The sequence below is a fragment of the Canis lupus genome, chromosome 9, assembly GCF_048164855.1.
Source record: "Canis lupus baileyi chromosome 9, mCanLup2.hap1, whole genome shotgun sequence".
Classification (NCBI taxonomy): Eukaryota; Metazoa; Chordata; class Mammalia; order Carnivora; family Canidae; genus Canis; species Canis lupus.
This window is the reverse complement of record NC_132846.1, coordinates 44,806,105-44,819,437: the sequence shown is the minus strand read 5'-3', so window position 1 is coordinate 44,819,437 and position 13,333 is coordinate 44,806,105. Positions and strand designations below refer to the sequence as shown.

At 52.3% G+C, this 13,333-nt stretch overlaps 1 protein-coding gene across 2 annotated transcripts; it reads left to right on the top strand.

The window, feature by feature from the left end:
• Window positions 1–324: 324 nt before the first annotated feature.
• Window positions 325–11,636, top strand: CCDC177 (coiled-coil domain containing 177). Of its 2 annotated transcripts, XM_072839072.1 has the most exons (3): window positions 325–509; window positions 1,971–2,359; window positions 3,352–11,636. In XM_072839072.1, the coding sequence occupies exon 3, from the start codon at window positions 3,380–3,382 to the stop codon at window positions 5,495–5,497; it is 2,118 nt and encodes a 705-aa protein (XP_072695173.1). In that variant the 5' UTR covers window positions 325–509; window positions 1,971–2,359; window positions 3,352–3,379; the 3' UTR covers window positions 5,498–11,636. The 2 variants fall into 2 exon arrangements, with proteins under 2 accessions (XP_072695173.1, XP_072695174.1); XM_072839073.1 differs by lacking the exon at window positions 325–509 and having other exon boundaries at window positions 1,920–2,359.
• The last annotated feature ends 1,697 nt before the right edge of the window (window positions 11,637–13,333 follow it).

Below are 13,333 nucleotides of genomic sequence, written 5' to 3'. Positions count from 1 at the left end.
ACCGAATGCCAGCGCCACCTCTTACCGGCCACCTGACCAATTGCTCCTTTTTCCTATTCAGAGCAACTCTCCGTGGCATTTCTGCCTGTCTCGTAAAAGCTTTAATTCTGGACTATTTTTCCAAGGACGTGTGTACAGCAAACATCCCTGGAAGACAGAGTCTCCCTCCAGGTCAGAGGAAGACGTGCTTTCTGCTCGGGATAATGAAGATATTGTCTTCCCTCTGAGGGCCAAGGTTGAACGTGTTTGTTAGTAGCCCCCATTAGAAGATTAAGATTTACTAAGCTTAATAGAGTCATTCACGTGTGACACAAACCCATTCGATGTAGAATCTGGGCCCATCTCTCCACTGCCCCGTGGGAGTTGAGCACAAGGGGAGTCAACAGAAACATGAAGCTTGTGCCCTCTGCAGTGTCAGGAGTAACCAAGTCCTTTGTTTCTGTCCAGGGAGACACTTGTCTTCTGCCACCATCTATGAACCTAGCAGGCTTCTGCCTGTTAAACAGAATGTAAGTAGGGTGAGATCTCAAGCCCCTCACTGTTCCTAACACTCTTATCCATCCAAATGTCAAGAGTCAGGAATGCTCATTTTCTCACCTCCCCTAACCTCAACTTCCTGCAGCTTGGCATCAGCCCCCATACAATACTGAAGCTGTTTTTGTTGATGTTACCAGGCTCTCCTGCATTTCCTGACTGGTCCCCTTTGTGGACTCCTTTTTCTTTAGCAGCCTCATCATCTTGCCTCCCTTGTCACTCCTGCTTTTCCTGGGTGATCTCTCCCACTGCTGGTTTTAGGAACTGTGTATAGGGCAATGATGTCCTTGACTATAACTCCACCTGCTGGGCAGCTCCACCTCACACTCAGGCGGTCCAAAAAGGAACCTCTCCTTCTCAGGCCCTCCACTTCACTTAATCCTCTCTTCGGGTCCATGCTCTCACTGGGTGCACCCAGCTACCTCTTTGCTCCAGGAGATCATCCCTGACCCTTCACTGCTGCTAACACCCCCAGGGCCATGCTGTATTTAAATATTCCTTTTTGATTTCCGGAATCTGTACATCCCCCCCCCCCCCCGCCCCAGGTCAATCAGGCCCACTCCTCCTGCTGCTCTTCCCCCTCAAGTTCCAATCTTTCCTGCCTTGTGGTGTCCAGCTAACAAGGCTTCCCACCTCCTGTTGACTACCCCCTCCCAAGCCCTCATTCCATTGTTGCTAGGGCTATGTTCCCAAAAATATAAATCAGATCATGTCACTTTCCTGCTTTCAATCCTTCACTTGCTGCTCACCACCTGACATCAAGGTTGTTAAGGTAGCTCACCATGCTCTCTAATGTTATGTCCCACCCACCTGCCAAGCTCCTCCCCCTAGTCGTCCTCCTTTCCATCTTCCACGGCCACTACCACTCCAAAAGGAAAAAAGGTGGGGAGGAAGGGTCTCACGATAACATTCTTTAAATGGCACTAACTGGTTCTAATGTGTATTATCTGGAGCCAGGAAGTCCCCCAAATTTGCATGAATCATTAGTCACCCATTTTCTGCCTATCTCAAACCTATCTTAATGTTCTTAGTTTTCTTTAAAAAAAAAAATAAAGTCAAAAAAAATAAAGTCATAGTTTGGATTAGGAACCATATTTCTATTCAATTATTTACCATCAAGTTTATATGTGTTTCATGTGTTTCAGTCCCCCTTGAGAAACAAGACAAACTATTCCTTCATTCTACCCAGATAAGGTACTTATAGAATAGCTTTTTCTCAGTGAACATATCCATCAAGTGTGTGTGTGTATCCATCTCCAAATATATATATCCGTTTCTACCAAAAACATATATATCCATCTCCACTAAATATATATATAGATCCACCTCCCCCAAATATATATATATTTATATATATATATATGAGATAGAGAGAGAGAGGGATATATCTCCATCTCCACCAAATACGTATTTATTTCTCTTCTTCGCCCACTAAGCAAACAAGCCAGCACCCTGGAACGTCCACCAGGAGGCGCCGGGGGCGTCGCCAGACCTGCGGTGCCTTTACGGTTGGAGAGACCGCGAGGGATGCAGCAGCGATGGAAACCGGCTTCCTTTTTCAAGAACCAGTGAGGGAAGGGAGCAGAGCCGCGTTATTTTAGGGAGACCTTGTCGCACTCCTCCTCCCGCGGGTACGCAGCGTCCGGGATGTGTGCAGGCCCCATGGAGAGACGCTGGCGGTGGCGGCGGTGGCAGCTGGGGCTCCTACCGCGGCTGCAGCCGGCGGTGATCCGACCCCGCGGGCGCGGGGACTGAAGACGCGCAAGGGAGAGCGGCGAGCTGCGAACAAAAGCCCTCGGCGCGGGGCTCGAGCCCGGGACGTGCGGTGAGTGAACCCGCCCGGCGACCCGGGAGCGGCGGGCACTGGCGTGGCCGGGCTAGCTGGGTCCCCGGAGCCCTCCTCGCTGGGATACGTAGGGGCACTCGGAGGGCATCCAGGGGGGCAGGTGTCCGAGCCGAGACTGGGGTGGATGGTGCCTTTAGCACTTGCAGATTTGGAGGGAACCGAGCGCATTTGAGAGGACCCAGGCACCTTCTCCATCCCCAGAAAACAGCGAGGACGGGGGTGGGGATGGGGAGGATGCGGGGGGGGGGGGGGGGGGGGGGGGGAAGGACACGAGCACAGCTCCAGCAAGCCTTGCCCAAAAGACAGAACGAGAATCGAACACCTCTCCGGGGAGGCCTTTTGTAATTGAGGCATTTCTCTCCGACCTTCCATCAGCCCCAGGCCCCGGTCTCCTTTGGCAGGGGGGAAATCATATACTATAGATCATGTAAATTTATCATACAAATCACAGGGCCTTGAGCCTAATCCCAAATAAACTTCCTCCCTAGGCAAATGGGGTCCTCACAGCAATGCACTTTGAGGATGAACAGGCCTCTTCCTTTTTTGTTCCTGCAAAGCTGCATCCCCCATCCCCGCCTAAGCTACAAACAAATACACTAATCCTCCCGGGAATCCTCCACAGCCTCCCTGGCCGGCTACTGCCTGCACCGCGATCTTTTCATCTTAACTTGCAGCAGGAAGGAGATGCATCCAGCGGGCCAGGCGCCCTGGGGAGCCGGGCCCCAGACTCCTGCCCCGCACACCGGCTGGGGGAGGTTGAGGCTTTCCTCTTTGCACCACCAGTACCCGCCCTCTCCCGCCCCCGCCCCCGCCCCCGCCTGGGTTTTCAGGGCAAAAGTATTATGATTTACGTTCCACTGAACCTCTGAGTCTAATCCCAAAGCGGATTAAATTGGGAGGGGGGGTATATGAATGGGGCGGGGGGGGCTGCTCTCATGTATTCCTCGATGTCCCCCCCTTGTCTCCCTCAGGGACTCCACAAAAGGACAGGGCCCAGCCATGGTAGACCCCGTGTCGGAAGAGGAAAAGGCGGGAGCCGAGCCTGAAGGTTCGGGCGGCGATGGAGCCGCTGCGTCCGCGCCCCCCGACGCCCAGGGCGCCCAGCAGCCCGCCGCCTCTTCGGCCTCGGCCTCGGCCTCGACGGCGGCGGCGGCGGCGCAGCCCCACAAGGCTGAAGCCCCGAGCGCGGCGGAGGAAGGCGGGCGGCGGGAGCAGTCTCCGCTGCTGCACCTCGACCTCTTCAACTTCGACTGTCCGGAGGCCGAGGGCAGCCGCTACGTGCTGACCAGTCCCCGCTCGCTGGAGGCCTGCGCCCGCTGCGCCGTCAAGCCGGTGGAGCTGCTGCCGCGCGCCCTGGCGGACCTGGTGCGCGAGGCCCCGGGCCGCTCCATGCGAGTGGCCACCGGCCTGTACGAGGCCTACGAGGCGGAGCGGCGCGCCAAGCTGCAGCAGTGCCGGGCCGAGCGCGAGCGCATCGTGCGCGAGGAGAAGCGGCGCCTCTTCACGCCGCTGGGCGCCGCGGCCGCCGCCGCCTCGGTCCCCAGCGCGGGCGGCAGCAGCAGCAGCAGCAGCGCCAGCCTCCCGGCCTCGCCCGCGCCGCGTGCCACCCGCAAGGCATCCTCCAGCCCGTCCCCCGCCCGGACGCAACCTCCGCCCGCGGCTTCCCGGGCCGGCAGGAAGAGCCACTCGCTGGACTCGCTGTCCCGCCGGCGCGAGGGCGCCCTCAGCTCCGAGTCCGGCGCGTCGTCCTCGTCCTACAGCGGGGAGAGCCTGCGGGAGCTGCGCTGGCCTCCGCGGGCCTTGGCCAGGAACAGCTGCCCTGCGGGCTCCGCGTCCTCCGCCCCCAACCCGCTGGGCCGCCCGTCCGCCCTGGCCCTGGTGCCGCTCACGGGCCGCAGCTTCAGCCTGGGTGACCTGAGCCACTCTCCGCAGACCGCGCAGCACGTGGAGCGCATCGTGCGCCAAGTGCGCGCCGAGCGAGGCCTGCGTGGGGTGCCCGACCGCGACCGAAAGATCGCGGCGCTGATGCTGGCGCGCCACCAGGAGGAGCGCCTGCTGCTCGAGCAGCGCGCCGCCGCCCACGGCCAGTGGGAGCAGCAGCGCGTGCGGGCGGAGCAGCGGCGGGAGCGCGAGGAGCGCGAGAAGCAGCGCGCGCTGGAGCAGGGCCGCCGGGCCTGGGCCGCGCAGGTGGAGGAGCGGCGCGGCCGCCGGGGCCGCGAGGAGCGCGAAGAGGCGCGGCGGCGACAGCGGCAGTGCGAGCGCAGCGAGGAGCGGCGGCGCGAGCTGGCCGAACGCCAGGGCCTGCTGCGGCGGGAACGCGTGGAGCGCGCGGCCCGGGAGGATCGGCTGCGCAAGCTGCAGCAGGAGCAGAACCTGAAGCAGCGGGAGGAGGGCCTGCAAGAGGGGCGCGAGCGCGCCGAGCTGGCCCGCAGGGAGCGCGCCCAGCGCGCGGCCCGCACCAAGCAGCGGCAGGAGGGCCAGCTGCAGCGGGAGAAGCGGGAGCTGAGCCGGGCGGAGCGGGCGCGCCACGAGGCTCTGCTGCAAGGCCGGGCTCGGCAGGAGCGCGCGGAGCGCGAGGGCTTGCGGAGCTCCCTGGAGGCCAGCTTGGGCCGCGCGCAGGAGAACTACGAGCAGTTGGTGGAGCAGCGCGCCCGCGAGCTGCGGGAGCGGGCCCGGCGGGAGGAGCTGCAGGGCCGGCGGGCCAAGGAGGTGGCCGAGCGCAAAGAGCGCGAACACCAGGCGCACCTGGAGGCGCTGGCCCGGGCGGGGGAGCGGCGGCTGCAGCACGCCATGCAGGCTGCCGAGGAAGCCGTGCAGCAGAAGGCGCGGCGCGTGGGCCAGAGCAGGCTGGAGAAGGAACGGGCCCAGCGCGCCAATAAGGAGAAGGTGGAGAGGGACGAAGACTGCCGCCGGCGGGAGCTGCTGCAGGCCATCGGGCGCAAGCTGGAGCGCAGCGAGCAGCTGTCCCGGGAGCGACGGAGCGCGCTGGAGAGCGCCCGCTCCACCGCCCGGGCCTCCTTCCACGTGCGCGAGAAGGTCCGCGAGGAGACCAACACGCGCTCCTTCGACCGCATGGTGCGGGATGCCCAGCTGCACGCCAGCCTCGACCGCAAATGACCGCCGCCCAGAGCTGGCCAGGCTGCCACCCTCAGCCCTTCGGGGCCTCCCTTGGCCTTTTTGACCAGACTGTGGAAGTCTCTAGTGGAGGCCCAGCCCCGCGGCCTCGCCAGGCTCCCTACCAATGAGGCAACGTGGGGACAGATTTGAGACCTGCCAGCTCACCGCCTTTTTAAAAACTCACTTCATTTGGAAATGACATAGCACAATCGCTGACCACATCCATCCTCCGTGGCTCCCGCAGCGGCCCTCACCAAGGGTTGGAATAGAAAAAGAGCTGGGAGAGGGCAGCTGAGTCGGGACTGGGGGAGGACCCCTGTAGGAGAAGGTGCAGAGGTGGCGGCTCCCTTGGGCAGCAGTCAGCCCAGGCACCTGTCGCCTATTGGTGTCTGGGGTGACATTGGTTACTGCAGCTGAGGCGGTGTCTCCTTGGCTCACCTCCATCCTTTTAAATAATGGCAAGTTGCACAAAACTTGGCGGCCTCGCAGAAAAGCACAGCTGTTCCAAGGTGTTAGGCCACACCAAGTGACCCCAAAAGCGATTGATTTTTTTATGCTTGAAGTTTAATCTGCCACTTGAGCAAATTCTGGGCTTAGTTATGATAATTTTTTGGTTGATTCCCCTAGGCTTTCCAGTTAGACAATCATCCTGCAAATAATGATCAATTTGTGTCTTTTTCCCCTCTCTCTCCTTATTCTCCCAAGTGACACAAGAAATCGGCTGGTTTACTGATGCTGTTCGCTTTAGTGGAAGCCCCTAGCCCCTGGGGGAGAGGAGTTCCCTAGGCAGCAGTGTTCCGCCCGATTCTGCTTTCTTGCAGGGTAGCTTCAGGGGAGGCAGTGTCTGATGCCCACCTCCCAGTGTGGAGCCCACTCCTCGAAAGACAGCAGCCATGCCTTAAGAAGCAGAGCTACCTTATGTGCCTGCCCAGGCCAATCCTGCCTAAATCTCCAGCCCTGGATGCAGTCCCAAGGGTGGTGGGCCCAGTGAGCCTGGAGCTAGGATTCCCGTTGTGAAGGATCCATCCTGGCTGCTCTGAGGGTAATTTCCTGTGATGGCAAGCATTGCCACTTTGCTGTTGTGAGTTGTGGTCGCTACTGTTGGTAGTATATCTTCCCCTCCTCCACCCTCTGCCCCCCCCCCCATCGCCGCCCCCATGAGGAAAAAAGAATGTCCCCCTTAAGTTCCTGGTTCCCTCTCACCTTTGCCAAAAGTGTTGAATCTGTCTCTCCATTGCCTCACTTTTCCTACTGGCCAAATGGGGCCATCAGTACTCTTCTGGTACCTCAAGGTCTTCTGGATCCAAAGCACCGCCTCAGTATTATTTGTTGGTCTTATTTGTGCCTTTCTTGACTTGGAGTTGGGAGGCAGGAAGGCTGCTGTTGGCCTAGTTTGTTTTTGGGAATATGGATTCCTGGCGTTGGAAGGGGCAGTGCGTCACACCAGATGATCATTTAGCTTCTGGGGGGGGGTGTGGAGTACTCGCAAGACCAGGCCAGTTGTCCTCAGGCAACTTTAATACTTCCTTCCCATGAAGCCTAAATCAGCCCCCAGCCATATCCACCCACTGACTCCGCCTTCATCACAGAAAACATTACATTTTACATTAAATCAGGAGCAGGAAATAAAAGTTACCAAAAAATAAAATAAAAAAAGAATCAGGGTAGAGAACTACTGTATTAGACATGTTTCATGTGTATTCTTCGGGGCAGAATTGTCCCCAAAATGTCTGGTATTACACACACACACATATACACACTCCCATCTGTACCCTCTTCCCCAATTGCATGCCAGCAGGTACAAAAGCATTGTGTAGAAGGGACCAATACTTAGGTGTTACACAGGAGCTGTGCCAAGATTCATTTCTTGAATGGGTGAATTTTTCCCTCTAATTTTCTTCTTGTTGGTATCCCGGTAATCAGTGAGCTAGCTGAAATAATTGGTATTGTCTGAGTCAGGGGCATCTAACTAAAAGGTTAATTTGGGACTTACTGGTTCTTACTTAGTGGCTCCTGGTTTCCTAGAGAACTTTTGAGACCTTAATAGAAAACACCTAAAACTACTTTCTTCAAAGTACATGCATTCATTTGAGAAGGATGCAATCAGGTTTTCTTTTTTTTTTTCTGAGTTTTTTTTTTTAAGATTTTATTTATTTATTCATGAGAGACACACACAGAGAGAGGCAGAGACATAGGCAGAGGGAGAAGCAGGCTCCATGCAGGGAGCCCGATGTGGGACTTGATCCCAAGACTCCAGGATCACACCCTGCGCGGAAGGCAGACCCTTAACCGCTGAGCCACCCAGGCGTCCCACAATCAGGTTTTCTGGATAAGGCACTGAAAGGCACACAGGTGATCTTACCTTGCCCTTTGTTCAGTTTTTTTTTTCTGACTTACTGAATGACTTTGGGTAGATCACCTCTCTGTGCTTTGGTTTCCCCACCTGTGGAATGGGGATGGTGACTTTGGCCCTCCTCTACATTGTGAAGATGAATCAGAATCAGAATGGTTTCTCAGTTCTATGACTTTAGAACTGCAGGTGCAATTGCCATAAACAAAAAGGATCATGTGACTGTACTATGCCCAGAGAGTAGTAATGTACTGTCTTGATCTAGTGCAGAAAGCAATGGTCTCAAAAAGCACATTGCAGCTAATTGGACTTAAATAAAAGTTAAAAAAAAAAAAAAAAAAAAGAGTCCTCCAAGGGGGAAAAAAACATATTGCAGATCATAGCATCACATGTGATGCAAAGGCCCAGGTCTGAGTCTGAATGTCACCAAATTAGAGGTTTGCACTTAGAGAAAAGCATTAAGTGCAAACATATCAGAACGCAGTTTGTAAAGGAAAAGATTTTGGATTCTAAAAAAAGAAAAGAGAAGAAATCCATATAGCTAAGTAAAATTAAAGCAAAAACAGAAGTCAAACCTAGTAATCATAAAGAATGGTTCTAAATTTCAGACCATCCTCTAGAATAGAGACCTAACTCTATATCCTAGGATAAATGGCCACGTTGCCCTTTGAGGAGGTGCAATTTCCAGAATCCTTTGTTAGGCCTTTCCTTTGTATTCTTCTCTTTGAAGTGATACCAGAGAGAAGTGGTTCTTATTCTGAACAGCAAGGGACAATAAAAGGGTTGGGGGCAGTGGGGATGGTAGGTGGAGAGAGGCGTACTTCTGCTATAAGCATTCTAACATGGGCCCAGAATTGGCCTTAGAGCACCTTGCTGGAACTTTTCTTACCATCCAGGAAATTGCAGCACTGAAGTGGCCTCAGAACTTCCCATTTGCCCTCTTGGAGCATCCCCTGGCTCCAAAAAGAGAGAACATGAAGTGAAGTAAGGAAGAGTGGGAAGGGTTGGAAGAAGCTTTTATTTGATTCATTACCAAGGAAACAAGCAGGATGAAACTGTTTCAAATGAAGTCCTCAGTAGAGGTAGCCCTGCACCCAGCATCCCGCTCAGGTAATGACCCATGCCTACACCACACCTGGACAGGAAGATGGACGTTTCCCTTCAGAAGCACCCGGACTGAATCATCAAGGGATTTGCCAAAGGTGAAGAGTGGATGGAGTAATGAAGGCATACCAGCATGCAGTTTGTGTGCAGGCTACTCTGTAAAGTCCACCAGTTATCATTTCTTCTCCTTTAAAAAGTCCAATGAAACGGAGGGGTGCCTGACTTTGCATAAAGGGTTATATATTGTTTACTCTCAAATCCCTTATAGCTCATGGTTTAGCACCTCACAGTAGGCACGTAAATTCTAGATGGAGGGAAGGGTAAGGTAGAGAGTGGACAGATAGTGGACAAATGAGGTGATCTGAGGAAATCTGTGAAGAATAGATGGGATGGGCAGGCCTCCATTCATTTGACAAATTTGTATTGAACATCTGCTGTGTGCCAGGCACTGCTTTTGATGCTGAGAAGACAAACCCTGATCACTGACCCTGGGAACCACTTATGCTGCTTCATTGTCATGAGCAGATATCTGTATGTCCCCACTGGGCTTAACTACCTTCCCACCCTGGTATCCATCCACAGGCAGGCCTGATGGTCCTTCAGGCACAAACTTCAAGCCTTTTTCCGTTTCCTGGGGACACACCATCTGCCAACCAGCTATCATACAGTCTCTGTTGTTCTTTTTCCCTTGGTTAACCAGGAGCCATGATTAATCAGGTCAAATTCATAAGGTCATGTACTTAATCAGCTTTAAATTACAGTAAAAGAGAGAGAGTGATCTTAATCACCTTCAAGAATGTTATTCGTCACGACATTAACAAAAACAGCATAATGATCATCAAAAAAAAAAAAATGATCATCAACCTAGAGAATGAGCCTCAGGCCATGCAGAGTCCCAGATCACTAAAACAGGGTACTAGTTTCATCATCCAACTGTTCTTGTGCTGAGACAAGAACTTAACATTTCAGAAGCATTTCCAGTTTAAAAGTTCCGACAAAAAGATTTCTGATCAATACTACATTGATGAGGAAGGTTAGTGAAGCAAATATTCTTAAGACTTCCAGGTGATTGAGGTTGCCCCGTAGGTTATCATGTAGATTTGCCTTTTCTCTACCATATGACTGCCATCTCCACCCTGCGTGTCCCAGGGAAGCATTTGGCAGATGAATACAAGGAAACCTGGCATTTCTTGACATGACCTGGAAAGCGGCTTTCAGGGACCAAGTAGATAACTTTCAGTTCTAGAATGTTGCTTAGGCCTTGTATGTGATACATTTGGCTTCGGCCATCTGATGCAGCACAGTTTTGCTGTATTATGATCAATCACATGCTTTGATTACATAACTGTATAGAAGAACACCTGGTCTGCTCACCTAAGTATGCTATACCGTGGAGCTCTGGTGCTTTCTCTATATGCATCTCCTCCCAGCCCCAACCATCCCTTCACATGTCCCGTCAGACTGGGTGGGCCCTGGTGCTGTTTTGGCTTCCCATAAGTCAGGGTGGGGACAGAGAGTGGACTTTGTAGCAGATGTTAGGATATAGAAGGGGAGGGTGTTTTCCATTTGAGGAACAGGGTGATCGTTGTTTGCACTGTTGTTACTTCCTAATTTATCAAATGTTGTCATGTCCCACATGAGTGTAGACTTAGTCCAAAGTGATTTTTAAATTAGCTTCCATTTTGAAGTGTTCATGCCTTTCTTCCTCTCCACTAGTACAGTATTGGTGGCATGTTTTTGTGTCAGAAACTTGCACAGTTCATAAGACTGTCAAGAAGACAGTAAATCCACATCTACTCCTGTGTTTGAATATATGTGTAAGCACACACATACACACACACACACACCTACCAATTCCAGCATCAGTGTTCTTTCAGAGGGAGGGAAATTGCAGTTGTATTCCTCCAGGGAAGGGTAAGCTCTGGGGAACCTGAGCTGCCCCTTGGGATGGGTCCATTGATTCCACCTACCTCCAGCTCCAGAGCTGCTTCAGGCTCTGGCCCGTTAGCCTAGTGTCCATATTTCACAAACCCAGCAATGAGCCATGTGGGTGACAAGGGATTTCATACTGCCACTATGCTTCTCCTTTCCCCTACTTAGTGTGACAGACTGGCTGGGAAATGGAATTTGGATGCCAAAATGTTGACATTCGGAACATCTCAGCATGATGGAATGACTAATATCTATAAAGTTCTGAACATCCAGTCCATGTGGCAGTCATACCTTCAAGGCAAAGAGTTTGGCAAAGAAGCAAGTGTCTTGATTTATTCAGACTATTACCTACTATTCCACGGGCCCTTCTTGTCATCTATGAAAGGAGGGCAACAGATCCTACATGGTAGGGAGTTGTTAAATGAGTTAATGCTTGGAAAGCAGCACAACCCCCCCTGGGAAATAGCACTCAATTCATGGATATTGTTATTCTGAACTTGGGCAGAAAAGGAAGGAATGAGGAATGAGGCAGGTTGAATGTCAGCCAGCTGGTCCTGGTGGACACCAGGCTTTGATGGTAGCCCTTTGTGCTTGTCTGGATCCCCTGCTGTGCAGCAATTCCCCCAACCAATCCAAAGGAAGGGACTCTGGAATAATGCTCCCCCACCCCAGTAATGTGCTGTAACCTGGGGTTGGGGAAGGAGGGATTACCTTGTTTACCAAATTTTTGGCAATAAAATTGACATCTGGTGACTTTTCTCAAAATTTTATTTTAAGACTTCCTAAATGATGGCTAAGATGAAAGAATGTTTTAAAATATGTACACCTTTCTTGGGGAAAAGGATGTTTCAGCCGTGGTGCCAAATTCTACAGTAGTATCTTTAGCAGAACCACAGAGAAGAGGTTATGAGAAGGCACACTGGTACTGCAGGATGTGATACCTGGCAGAAAATTCTGGGGTGTACTGCTGTCTCTGCTATGGCCACATGGAAATGAGAAACAGGGTCTGGGGCTAGCTCAGCCTGGGAAAGTGCTGATGGCTCATTGTAGGAACAGATGTGGGAGCAGACGGAGGGAGGTGGGTGTGTATTAGCATTGCCTCATCCCCAACAAATGACTTTTCCTAAGAAGGCTCAGAAAATGCTATCCTTTCCTGCCCCACTGGCCCTGCAGACAGCTGCCTAGAGGACGGCTGCAGACCTGGGCTTGTTGAAGTTGAGTCCTCATTCTGGATGTATAGAAGTGCATGGCCCAGTGCCCAATGGCAGCTCTCACTTGCACTTCAGGAAGTGAAGTGCCCTCCTGCTGCGTTACCTTCCTTCTGCCCTTGGACACCCTAGAGGGAGGCCCCCACTGGACCTTAGAGGCCTCCTGAGCCCACAGCAAAATAGTAGAGTAGGTGAGACATGACTCCCAGGAACATCTGCCTTTTGAAGAGAACCTGCAGGGTGAGCAAAACGCATAGCCAAAGTGAACAGTTTGTAGACACTGGGATTGTGGGTAATAATAACTAACGCATATATTGAGCACTTCCACTGTGCAGCTGTTTTAAACACCTAATCCTCACTAGGTCTCTATGAGGTAGATGATATTATTATTATTATTATTATTATTATTATTAATTATTCCAATTTTACAGATGAGAAAACCGAGGCACTAAGTTTAGGTGACTTGCCCAAAGTCACATGACTTGTAATGAGCATAATTGGGCTTGGACTTAGTTAATCTGGCTGTATAGCAAGTGCTTGTAACTAGTATGTTCTGTGACTTCTTGGGAATCAGTGAGAAATATATTGTTTAAAAGTGGGCCCTCCTGGAGCTTTCCAATGCCAGCCATTTGAATCACCATCCACCGTGCCCATGCATAAGGCCTGCAAGGAGAAAGCTCAGACCTCATCTGGACCTGGCGGGTTGTGCTGGCACTTAAGGTGATATTGAGGCTCACTGCCTGGAGAAAAGATGAAAGACTCTCATGCTGACCTTGAAGCTTACCACAGCTGGGATGGTACGCGTTCTAGAGCAGAGATTCTCAAGGGTGGTCCTAGGCCAGCAGGATTGGCATCAGCTCTTCTGGGGGTGGGACCTTGCAGTCTGTGTTTTAACAAGCCTTGGAAGTGATTCCAATGTGCGCCTATGTTTGAGAACCACTGCTCTGAGACCTGTGCTTTCCAATTCAGGAGTCACTAACCACATCTGCCTGTTTCAATTTAAATTAGTCAAATTTAAATGAAACTAAAATTCAGCTCCTCAATCACACTAGCCACCTTTCAAGTGTTCAGTAGCCACATGTGCCTGATAGCCACCCTCTTGGACAGCATAGGTATAGAATATGTCCATCATTGCAGTAAGTTCCATTGGGTTGCACTGCTCTAGAACCTTGCTACTCCAGACCATGGTCCACAGACTGTCAGCATTGGCATCACCTAGGAGTTGGTTAGAAATGAAGGGCT

Coding starts and splice junctions, on each gene's coding strand:
- CCDC177 (XM_072839072.1), top strand. CDS start 3,380: ATGGTAGACCCCGTGTCGGAAGAGGAAAAGGCGGGAGCCGAGCCTGAA.